A 12,695-nucleotide genomic window follows, 5' to 3' on the forward strand; every position below is an offset into this window, starting at 1 on the left:
CTCTCTTGCCTTCTTTATTCAACTGCAGCCTACATTGAGCTGCAAAGATGTAGAATGTAGTGTCCAGTGCCCACTATTGTTAATCAAAGAGAACAGCTCTGCTCTGACCTTTCCACCTTCAGAAGTTCATATGTGAATGCTAAGATAAAAATGAACACTGTGGCTCATGCTGTATGTTAGGCAAGAGCATATAAATATTGAGCGACATCAATAGAGAAGAATTATGGCCTAGTGGAAAAAGCACGGGCCTGGGAGGCAGAGGACCTGGGTTATGTTACCTCGGGCAAGTCCCTTAACTTCTCTGTGCCTGTTTTCCTCTGTAAAATGGGAATTTCGTCCCTTTTCCCTCTCCAACTAAGCTGTGAGCCCAAATGGGACAGGGTCTGTGTCCAACCTGATGAACTTATATCTGCCCCACTGCTTAGAACAGTGCCCGGCACATAATCAATCAGTGGTATTTATTGAGCGCTTATAGAGAATACAGTAGGACAGAGTTGGTAGCCGTGGTTCCTGCCTACAGCAAGCTTATAGTCTAGAGAGAGAGACAGACATTCATAGAAGTAAATACATAAGTGCCTAACAAATGCCATTATTACATACACACACACACATTCTCTATCATTGGTGCAGAGCATAAAGAGGAACATTTCTTTTCATCACATGGGGCAGTCATTCTATATAAAATTTGAGGGACCACATCCTTACACAACCCCAAATTAAGGCAAGCTTCGCATTGCAGTTCTAACCCCGGGTCAATTGCCCACTACTCTTTCTTCCAACAGCATTTTCCTCTGCCCCCAGACCCTCGGGTCTCATCAGAATAGCATTACATTGTACCATATCGCTGTACTCCAAAACAGACAGGGAAAACCTGTGTTAGGGCAGAACTGCCCACTGTCCTACAGGCAGCAGGCTATGACTTAGACCCCCTCCCCGCCTCGCCCCAAGGAAAGCAACTACACTGGAGGGGGTGGCGGTGACAAAGGGTGGCATGGTGCCATACCAGCTACCAGTTAGGGGCTTATCCAGGGGCCACGGAAACCGCTGAAGCGTTTTTCACACTGTGGGATGCAGTACAGAGGGAAACATCTTGAAGGATTGGAAAATTGTCCGGAACAAACAGGAAATACCATATTGATGACCTGATCGCTGCCGAACTCTTCTCTTCTTCTAGAACAGTGACGCATAGTAGAAAGAGCTCAGGCCTGGGAATCAGAGAACTTGGGTTCTAATCCCGACTCCACCATGTGTCTGCTGTGTGACTGAGGCAAGCCACTTCACTTCTCTGTGTCTTGGTTTCCTTATCTATAAAATGGGGGTTAAGACTGTGAACCCCATGTGGGATGATTGTGTCCAACCTGATTAACTTTTCTCTACCCCAGTGCTTAGAACATGCTTGGCACATAGTAAGATCATAATAGGTACCTATTATTATTATTATCATTATTAGAGATGGACAACCTTGGGCACACATACAGCAAGACGACAGGCTGTACCAACCCACCAGGTACTAGTTCCCTGGCCCTTCTCTTACATTCATTCATCCAATTGTATTAATTAAGCACTTACTGTGTGTACAGTACTGTACTAAGCACTTGGGAGAGGACAGTATAACAGACACATTCCTGACCAAAACGAGACGAGTCACAGGCTAGAGACAAGCTCACAGTCTATATCTGCCTCTCTTCCCCATCCCACCAACTTTGGCTTCGTTGCCAGGTACAGGGTGGGGAGACTGACTGAGGATCTTTGCCAGAAGCATTACTCCCTAGAATAGAAACAGTGAAGCCTAGTGGATCAAACCCAGGTCTGGTAGTCAGAAGGACCTAGATTCTAATCCCGGCTCCGCCACTTATCTGCTGTGTGACCGTGGGCAAATCACTTCACCGCTCTGTGCCTCAGTTATGTCGTCTTTAAAATGGGGATTAAGACTGTATCCCGATTTGCTTGTATCCACCCCAGGGTTTAGTACAATGCCTGGACATAGTAAGTGCTTAACAATTACCCTGATTATTATCATTGTTATTGTTGAAGAGAAGAAAAAAATCGATATTTCCTCTGAAACCATGTCTGTGGCATAAATTTTGTTACTCCTCCCTCTCCCTTGAATGATCTCACCACAGCAGAGCACCAAGATGAAGAGAATGCAAGACTCTAACCACTGAAGAAAGCCAGTCAGTCAGTAGTACTCAATGTGTGCAGATTACTAGACTGAGTGCTTCGGTAGGAGGTGACTTGATTCCTGCCCACAAGAAGCAGAGAAGTGGAGCAGAGACATAGTTGGCTTTTTGTTTTTGTGAAAGTATGACAGCAGAGATTTAGAAAGTGGTGCTTCCTTTGTTCCTCTGCCTGATGCTCATGATTTCCTCTGGGCAATGGGGCCTTTTTCTGGGTTTGGAGAAGTAAAGTGATTTGCCCAGAGTTACAGCCGGCAGCGTGGGTGCTTTCCTAAACGTTCATTCTCCTGTTTAGTAATTTACCCCTAACTTTCCCCTCTACTCACCCCATTAGACCTCGGTACATCTGATTCATTTAACTCTCTGACATCACATTTGAGCTTTCTTGGAATTTAAAGTGTTTACAACTCGAGAAGCAGTGCGGTCTAGTGGATTGAGCACGAGCCCAGGAGTCAGAAGGACCTGGATTCTCATCCCGGCTCTGTCATCTGTCTGCTGTGTGACCTTAGGCAAATCATGCAACTTCTCTGTGCCTCAGTTACCTTATCTGTCAAATGGAGATTAAGACTTTGAGCCCCATGCGGGATCTGCATTGTGTCCAACCTGATTATCTTGTATCTAACCCAGTACTCAGTATAGTGCCTGGCACAGTAAGCACTTAACAGATACCATTTTTTTTAAAAAAAGGAAATACAAAAGAAACTCCTAGTAGCACCTGTAACACTTATTTGTAATTTACTTTGACTACTCCCCATAGATAACAAATACCATCATTACAATTATTGTAAAAGGCTCTATTGTGCCCACCCACCCCTAACCAAGAGAACTTGCTCGAGTGCCCTGTACATAGTACTTAATAAGTACTCTTGGTGGAACTGACATCTTGAACTCAATTCCTGAGTTAACTCAGAATGTTAGAGCAGGGGCCTGGGAGTCAGAACGACCTTGGTTCTAATCGTGCTCTGCCACATGTCTGCTGGGACTCTGGGCAAGTCACTTCACTTCTCTGGGCCTCAGTTACCTCATCTGTAAAATGGGGATTGAGTGTGAGCCTCATGTGGGATAGGGACTGTGCCCAACCTGATTAACTTGTATCTACCCCAGCACTTCGAACAGTGATTGGTACATAGTAAGGGCTTAACAAGTACCATAATTATTAAATCACCACCGTACCATCCCCTGATCAAAATCTCTGCTCCCCGAAGCTGGAGAGAGAATAGATTTGTGGGAGGAGGAGTAGCAGCCACATCAGGAAGCCTAGAGAAAGGAGCTTATCTGGGATCAAGGAAGAAGCTAGTTGAACTTCTCTCTGGCTCTTCTATCAATCAGTTGTATTTACTGAGTGCTTACTGTGTGCAGAGGACCGTACTAAGCACTTGGAGGAGTGTAGTATAGGAGAGTAACAGACACATTCCCTGTCAACCACGTGCTTCCTGTCTAGAGGACAGTACTCTCCCAAGCTCTGTACTAAGCGCTTGGGAGAGTTCAGTACATGAGTTGGTAGACACATCCCCTGCTACTTCTGCCAGTTGTCTAAAGCTATTTCTCTCCCTCCGCCACCTTCCTCCACACACACTCCCCGACCCAGCTGTGACTGCTTCAGCTATCTCTTGGATCTACTGTGACTCTGTGGGTTGCCTTAGTTTCTGCCCAGGGCTATCTCCCCTTGGTATTTATTTGACGTATTCTTTTTGGTTCGTGGACATTTTCAGTCTGCACACAACTTCCTGTGGTAAAAAAACAAATTCCATATCCTTACCGCCAGCTCTGTGAAGAAGTGTTGTTTGAACTCCTTTGGGGTTCCGTTTTGGTTTTTTTGGTTTTTGGTGTGTTTTTTTTTTAAAAAAAACTAAATTAAGGCTTATAGGTTGACAAATATTTTGTATTATCACGTTGGGTGCTGAATTAGATCGTTCAGTTTCTGTTTATTCTCCTAGAACCTGGAAAGGCAATATATTTGAAGCAGTGGAAATCAATATTTTATGTCGATTTAAAAAAAAACACGTATGGCATAGCTGACAGACAAAAATAGCTTTTTTCTTCCTTCTTCCCCAAAGGCATCTTTCGGAATAGACTGAAATGCGATCAACTGTGAATCGATGTAATTAGGACATGGCTATTTATGGTACAATTATTTTAAACAGTTTGGGTTGGAGGGGGTCATCTTTATATTACTCTGTAACTTGTATTATTCTCTTAAAAAGAAGGGGAGGCTCAACTATCTGTATTAATTGAAAGGTTAATGACCTGATTTTGTTTAAGAAGAAAACTCAGCAGAGGTTGATTCTCAGTCTTGTATTTAACAGAGAGTAATGAAAATTGGATAACAAGGAAATATTGGGTGACCTTGACATTTTCAACAGTATATTTATAAATACTAATTCTCTTAGGAAATCAGAGCGCTTTGTGGTGAAACCATAATCCTACCCATCCTCACATCCTTGTTAAAAATGTCGAAAGCAGTTTGTATTTTCCTTTTTATATAGATGGGGAAGTTGAGGAACAGAGAAGTAAAATGATTTGAGCATCATCAGGAAAGGAGAACAAGACTCTTGGCACTCAGTCTATTCCATTTACTATTTATTGAATATTTAGATGATTCTTTTCCCTACCAAAGAGCGGGCACCGCAGAATCTACAGAAGGTAGTACCCTTGCTTGGTTTGAATCTCCTTTAGGTCAAAGTGGCAAATGTAAGGCTAAGATGTTGAAGAATTCACAAAGGTGCTATTGAGCTTCCCCGGATACTAATAAGTAATATTATTATCTGAATCTATACCTGCACTTGGCTCTGAATCCTTTGTGCACTTGGTATTCACCCCTCCCTCTTCTCTAACTCCCTTCTGTGTCACCCTGAGGCCAGAGTTAATGAGGTCTTAGGGAAAAACCCTTGGAGAAGATGTGCCTTTCATAAGGCTTTGAAGGTGGGAAGCGTAATTTTCTGTCAGATGTGAAGAGGGAGGGTGTTCCAGGCCAGAGGCAGGAGCAGCGTGGCCTAGTGGGTAGAGCGTGGATTTGGAAGTCAGAAGGACCTGGGTTCTAATCCCGTTCCACCCCTTGTCTGCTGTGTGACCTTGGGCAAGTTACTTAATTTCTCTATGCCTCAGTTCCTTCATCTGTAAAATGGGGGTTAAGATTGTGAGCCCTGTGTGGGACAGGGACCGTGTCCAACCTAATTAACTTGTATCCACCCCTGCGCTTAGTACAGTGCATACCACGTAGTAAGTCCTTAACAAATATCATGAAGTAAAACAAAGCAAAATGAAAAACTCTCTCATAGCGAATGCTGCTGTGATCTGTTGCATGTGAGCTTATTAGGGAAAGTGAGTGTATCCGATCTGAATGTGTATGGTAGACCTCATGGCACTGAGGAATGAAGCTTTCTACTCTACCCCTTCCCCTCTCGGTATTTCATTTCGATGTCTGATGTCTGTCCCCTCCACTAGATCGTAAAGCTTCTGGTGGGCAGGAGTCACGTCTACCTCAACTACTATTGTACTCTCTTGGCTAAGTACAATGCTGTGCACACAGGAGGTGTTCAATAAATGCCATCGCTTAATTGGGTGTGAGTGGTTGTGCGGGGGGTGGCTGCGGCAGTCCGGTGGTGGAAGGTAGGAGTCGGGGCAACCAGGCCCTCTGCCCCGCATAGGATTCAGCCCGTCCTATTCTTGCAAAATGGGTGGTTGTGGGAGAGGAGAGGATTCATCAGGGCTCTTATTGCTGTGTCTGTGCTGGCTGTGGGAAGCCTGGCCAAGCCAGGTGGAAGTGATGTAGAGATGTAGGTGAAACTGTGTGGCGCATCCCAGCCCTTCTGGCCAGTCACCTTAGGGGGCCATTTCCTGGCCAATCAGAGCCTTCCGAGGTGCCCAGGCACCAGCATCTCCAATTTTGTCTCCATAAATACTGTTTCCAAAGGAACACACATGCGCACACACGCACGCACACACACAGATTACCCCCACCCCCTTCCCCCGGCCATGGGCTAAAAGTTGGCTTTCTTTATATAGCTGTTCTTTTTTTGAGGACTAGACCAGCCTCGGAGTCGGCATATTTTCAACGAAAAGAACAAAACCAAAACACACTCTTTCCTCTTCTCAGCCAGAATTCCTTTTGTCAGGGTCTAGGAGTGACAAGCGTGTATTCCAAGAATATTTTATTTTTAACAAATTCTTGGTAAGTCATCTCTCTGTCCCTCTGCTTTAAACCAGGAGTGGCTGCTGGATTAGGTGCTGTTTCTTTCCGCTCTCTTCTCGCTTTCTCTTTGTGTGTCTCCTCTTTCTCAGTCTCATCTCTCTTCCCTTTTTTCCTTTCCCCCTCCCTCCCCTCTTCCTTCCTCTCCCTCTCGCTTTTCCTCCCTCTCTTTCTCTCTCCCCCTCTTTCTCCTCATCCTTTTCTCTCCCGCACTCTCTCTCTCCCCTTCCCTCTCTTTCCCCCTCCTCCAGTGCTATGCACATAGTAAGCACATAAAAAATGCTATCATTATTATTATTCCTCTCCCTCTCTCCCTCTCCCTCTGTCTCTCTCCCGCTCTCTCTCTTTCCCTCCCACTCTCTCTGTCCCTCCTTCTTTCTCTCCCTCCCTTTCTCTTTCTACCTGCCTTTCCCCCCTCTCACTTATTTCTGTTTGGGAAGCAGAAACCTGCTGTTTTCTTGGCTTGGTGGCGAGGTAGAAAGCCTGTGCACAGATGGTCGTTTGGTCTCTCCTTCTGTCCCTGCCAATCCCGGCCTCCCCAGTCCTGCCCCGCCTCGCCTCAGAGAGCCCTGCCCCGGCTCAGCGGCCTCGTGGGGCTCGCAGTGCAAAGCACCGAGTTTTGCCTGGCTCGCCACGGGGTTGTTTACTTAATGGCCGAGCAGCGCTTGGGAGACAAAAGCGATTTCTGTGGGATATTTTGTTCCAGAGGAAGTGGCAAAGCCTCCGCCAATGTCACACGCTTTGGGGATCGGAAGCCAAAGATGCGCGCCGAGAACTTGAAAAACCTTAGGTAGGAGAACCCCCACCTCCACCCGTCTGGGGAGGGGGTTTGGTTTGGATTTACTCATTATTTGTTCGGGCTTTCGGTTCATCCTTAGAAAATGTGGCCCAAGTTGGGCCATATAGTTGGCGGGAACCTAACAGTTAGCACGGATAGAGACCTACAAAATGATTTTTAAATCCAGTTGTGGTCCTAGTCAGATTTCTTCCAGGTTCCCTATGCACTGTTGCAGGTTTCATGTCTTCTTGTACATACACTGAAGTGATTTGATGTTATTTGCCTGATAGCTCTCCGCTTCAAACCTGTAACTTTTTCTGGCCACAGATTTCTGTGTCAGAGCCGGTTTGGAGAAGGTCGTTTACCGAAATAGTAACTTTGTGTGTCATCTTCGTGAAGGAGGCTGAGATTAATCTATGCGATAACATTTTCTCCTCATGATCTAGCAGCACTGTTGTCATGTTTTATTCCTACCAAGTATTTTGGTAGTCTCTTGTTTTTGCCCCTAAGCTTGCGTTGCAAAAATGACAGTGATCAATATCGTTTCTATGCACTCAATAATGACATCTGGGAAGGATTGTAAAACGGGCCATAAAGAAGCACATACTGAGGGGACTTCTAAAGAGTAGCACGGACCTGAGGGGCAGAGGACCCGGGTTCTAATTCTCACTCTGTCATGCTCCTGCTTGTGTGACTTTAAGCAGGTCATTTAACTTCTCTGGGCCTCAATTTTCTCATCTGTAAAATGGGGGTAAAATACCTGTTCCCCTCCTCCCTTGGACTCTGAGCCCCATGTGGGATAGGGACTGTGTCTGACCTAATTCATCTTGTATCTACCCCAGCGCTTAGTACAGTGCTTTTGCTCACAGTAAGCACTTAAAGAATGTCACATCTATCATTGTCTATTGGAATACGACAGCGCACCCAAACACCCAGTACGGTCAATAGGAAACAAATGGATTCTTGTGTCCCCGGGTAAGGTCTGAATACAGGGTGTTTTCCTCTTTAAGAAAGCCCTCTTTATCTTCCTGGGATGTTTTGCCCTGCGAATGGTGAGCGTCCAAGGCCACTGTGAAATCGTCAAGTTCTCAGCCTCGGTCCGCCTTTGTCGACGCCTGCTCCGATTCATAAAAGTGGCCTTGGTTTTTGGGGCCATTTGACGGTCGCGTTCTGCTCTGGAAGCGGGGAGGAGCTCCTCTGTTAGGAGAGTTGTTGCCTCAACCCTCCTTGGGAAAGGTTTGTTAGGGCTACTCTGTGGAAGACTAGTCAAGTGGGAGCCAGAATGCTACTCTTCCATGTCGGATAGACATCCGATCCAGCACCCCCAGTCATCCCAGATCACGAGCTTTCCAGCCGGACCGCCTTGACGGGATGATGGGGGACATTCTTCCAACAAGGCGAGCCCGTGTCGAAATGCGGAAGAATCAGTCTCTCCCTGTGTCCCTGTGGGTGTGATGTTGGATACGGTGAGCCGGGCTGGGAGGTTTCTGAGTGGAGCTCCCAGCACTTAGTACAGTACTCTGCACACAATAAGCACTCAATAAATACCATTGATTGAAAGACGATTGGTTGCTCTCAACTGATCTGTTTCTACAGTTCTGGGCGAGGGCTGGAATAGAGCCAACCGAATGTCAGTTTAGGAGCTCTGGGTTGGTTCGAACTGGATCTTCCAACTGTCTGGTTTCTGTCCAAGTGAGGAGCGTGTGTCTGCGGCCAGCCGGCTATCCTCCGTGTCCCGCCATCCCAACCCTGGCACCCCAGCACATCTCCTCACCTCTGCCGTCCTCACTTGCGATGCCCTGCTCTTACTGCGGAGAGATTTTGAATGGGGTCTGGGTATGGGTGCATCCTCCATTACTGTTCCCTCCCTGGGCACCCTTGAAACAGTCTTCCCAGAGGGGCGGAGAGCCAGGGGAGGCAGTGCTGGGGTGGGTGAGCCTGCTAAGACAGCAGTAGGTCCAAAGGACTCGGCTCAAATGTGGAGCATGGCCAAAGAGACTTCCAACCTCCCAGGGGAAAAATCCTAATAATGTAATAAGTATTGCATTTGTTAAGCGCTTACTATGTGCCAGGCACTGTACTAAGCACTGGGGTGGACATAAACTAATCAGGTCGAACAGAGCCTCCTCCAGAGCCCTTCACCTCATTCATTCATTCAGTTATATTTATTGAGCGCTTACTGTGTGCAGAGCTCTTTTCTAAGCACTTGGGAAGTACAATTCAGCCAGACAATCTCTGCCCACAACTGCTCTTGGCGTTTAAAAATGAAGCATGGCTGGCGTCTCTGTCTGAGTCTCAGTCTTCCCTGCCCCTTCACTGTAGTGTTTTCAATATTCATTTTGGGTCTCTGGCTCCACTCCTGCAACCTACCTATTTTCTACTCCAATGAGGTGGGGGATGAAGCCGCCTAATTGTTGGGGTGGTTTTTTGTTTGGTTTTTAACCCCGAAGATGGGATATGGGGAAACAGAACTGGGGGCGGAACTGTTGGTTCTCTGTTCCAGGGAGGTGAAGGGGAAAGATAATACTACTAATTGTGGTATTAAGCACTTATTTCATGCTAGGCACTGTACTAAGCGCTGTAATGCATACAGAGAAATTGGATTGAACATGGTCGCTGTCCCACATGGGGGTCACGGTTTCAATCCCCATTTTAGAGATAAGGTAACTGAGGTACAGAGGAAGTGAAGCGACTGGCCCAAAGTCACCCAGCAGATGCGTGGCAGAGTCAGGGTTAGAACCCAGGGCCTTCTGATTCCCAGGCCCGTGCTCTGTCCACTAGGCCACACTGCTTCCCAGATCACACCCCACCAGTGAGCCGACTGGACTGTGGGGCTGAAAGAACGCTGAGATTCCCCTCCGTCACCCCCCAACCCCACCCCCATGAAGATTTTCAGTTCCACCGGCTGAGAACCTTTGGCCCCGTTTTTAGTCCTGGGCAGGGAATGTTCTAATTCCAACTCCCCCACTAGCCTTGTGGGGGGCCTTGGCCAAGTTATTTAACTTGTCTGTGCCTCAGTTTCTGCATCTGTAAAATGGGGATTAAGATGGCGAGCCCCTTGTGGGACAGGGACTGTCATTCATTCAATTGTATTTATTGAACACTTACTGTGAGCAAAGCACTGTACTAAATGCTTGGGAGAGGACAATATAACAATAAGTAGACCAACCTGATTTGCTTGTATCCACCCCAGTGCTAAGTACAATGCCTGGTACATAGTAAGCACCTAATAAATGCCACAACTATGATTATTATTATTATCATTATTAGTAATAGTAATTATTATTTTCTATTAGTAGTAATAATAAAAATAATAAGATACCTGTCCTTCCTCCCTGTAGACTATAGAAGAAGCTGGTTTAGCACTAGCTGGTAGTGTTTCTACCCAGAATTTAGCACAGTGTTTGATACATAGTGCTGAACAAAAACTGTCATTATTGTTCTTATTATTAATAAAGCTTTCCAAGAAATAGAGGTTCTGAGGTGTAATCTGTTTCAGTAGGTATATTGTCTTCTCCCAAGTGCTAGCTTCAGTGCTCTACATACAGTAAGCACTCAATAAATACGATTTGATTGTACGATCCTATTTAACTGGGACATATTCCTCTTATCCAAACTAAATCCTGTTTGTTCATCCTTTGCTTTGGCTCTTATACTCTTGGGTATATCATCCTGTAATGAGTATACGTAATCATCAGCTTTAACGTGGTTATACAATTGGATAGTCGTGAGCTGTTGTTGGTTCTTGGCTAGAAGACATTAAGTTGTTTGTACTGAGATGAGCCTCCTTAAAAACAATATCGCCTTCAGCGTGGGCTATCATTGGAAACTTTACCACAGACATCTCGAACCGTTTTCAAACTTTTGGACTGTGGAAAAATGTGACCGTTTTGAATGAATAAATCTGTTTGCCATGTTAAGGAGTTAATTTTGTTATCTAAAACAGCTGCTTCTCCTTGGAATCCAACATGTTAAAAGTCAAGTGTTAACCAAGTGTCTTTGAGGGGAACGAGACAGTGAGGGGAGATAGGTTGTGTTTGTAGCCGAAGGTTAAATTTTCCCAAGATTTCTGGGACTCGAGCTAAATTCAGGGTTGAGGTAAATTGTTAACTTTTTCCTTCCAACATTAAGCATCAGGTCTGATTTTAAGTACTTCTGTTTAGTGGTGTCTGTTAATCCAGGCACTGTACTAAACTTTGAGGTAGGAACAAGCTAATCAGGTTGGACACAGTCCCTATCCCACATGGGGCTCAGACTTACTCCCCATTTTCAAGCTGAGGGAACGGAGGCCCAGAGAAGTGAAGTGACTTACCCAAGGTCACACAACAGACGAGTCACAGAGCTAGGATTAGAATTCAGGTCCTCTGACTTCCGGGCCCACGTGCTTTCCGCTAGACCACACTGCTTCTCTAGCTTTCCAATCTGCTGTCACGCAAAAGTCGGTCTGGAGGAAAGAAATGTGCGAGGAGGAAATGGCGTTCGCCATTGCCAGTTTTAAACTCTGGTTGCTATCATAGTAATAATAAAAAACAAAGTCTAGTCTGCAAAACGTGAAATCCCTCTATTATGTCACAGTTTCATCCTTTATATAAATACTATGAGATGCCTGTAATGGGCTGAAAATTAATCAACCGATACCCACTATACGTACTTTTCACCTGGAAGGCTGCAGTCTATGTATGTTCACTCACATTTGGGTTTCTCTTTCCTTCTGCATTAGCCTTTCCCTCTCCCTCTGTCTTCCTCCTCCTCCTCACTCTTTTCCTTCGCCTCTCCCTCGCCCCTCACCCCCTCTCGCTCTATCGCGCCTTTCATTTTAGACCACAACACACATCGCAGCGTATTAGTAATGTCTTGTTACTGATCCTGGCAAGCAGCCTCCCTCTTTTCGGGCCATTCTTAATCCTCAGTAGCAGAGTGCAAGTATTCTCTGTGGAGGCTGCTTATTTTCTTTGGCTCTGTCCATCACCTGACTACCAGCTAAACACGCAGCTTTCTCTCCGACTCCGTGCTTGTCATTACCGTTAATTATTTTCTCAATATAAAATGTCTCCCTGAGTTTTTTTTTTTTCTTTTTACAGTTTCTGCTCCGATCTTTGGCTGTGCTAATTGGCCCTGAACAAGTGTAAATAGCAAATTCTCCCCAAATAGGCTGCAGACACCCTGCAAACCTCCTGATTGTCAATTTCTAGGACAGTGATGAGTTAGGCGATGAAGACTTAAAAAAAAAAAAAAATGACTGTTTGGTCAACAGCTTTTCATTGAGCAGCCACAATAGGCATAACTGCCCTGTGCACCTTGGAGAGTTAGAAAGAAAGGAAGAGAAGCAGCCTCTGTGTCCAGGGCTTATATACGAGGGCTAAGAATGAGCTGCATGAGAGGGAGTCCAGGGGTCGCAGCTTGTCTTTTGTTCAGCTCTTAAAAGGATTAAAGATCATATATCAAATATTTACTCCTAATCTCCAGAACACCGGCTCGATGATCCTGTGGCAGATGGAGCGAGCATAGATGGGTTTTTATTTTATAGGCCCTACATGTCGGAAGGAGAAGA

The 12,695-nt window shown here is 45.7% G+C and overlaps 1 protein-coding gene across 9 annotated transcripts in view; it reads left to right on the forward strand.

Moving 5' to 3' along the window:
• WDFY3 (WD repeat and FYVE domain containing 3) overlaps positions 1–12,695 on the forward strand; it is a 300,170-nt gene that overhangs the window by 71,607 nt on the left and 215,868 nt on the right. For 3 of the 9 annotated variants that reach the window (XM_029076964.2, XM_029076967.2, XM_029076969.2), the window contains exon 1: positions 7,062–7,156. The exons of 2 other annotated variants lie outside the window; for them this stretch is intronic. In XM_029076964.2, coding sequence (XP_028932797.1) covers positions 7,128–7,156 — 29 coding nt within the window. In that variant the 5' untranslated portion in view covers positions 7,062–7,127. Of the gene's footprint in view, positions 1–7,061; positions 7,157–12,695 lie in introns of those variants that run through there. 4 more of the 9 variants (XM_029076965.2, XM_029076966.2, XM_029076968.2 and 1 more) reach the window with 2 other exon arrangements.

The sequence above is a fragment of the Ornithorhynchus anatinus genome, chromosome 12, assembly GCF_004115215.2.
Source record: "Ornithorhynchus anatinus isolate Pmale09 chromosome 12, mOrnAna1.pri.v4, whole genome shotgun sequence".
Taxonomy (NCBI): Eukaryota; Metazoa; Chordata; class Mammalia; order Monotremata; family Ornithorhynchidae; genus Ornithorhynchus; species Ornithorhynchus anatinus.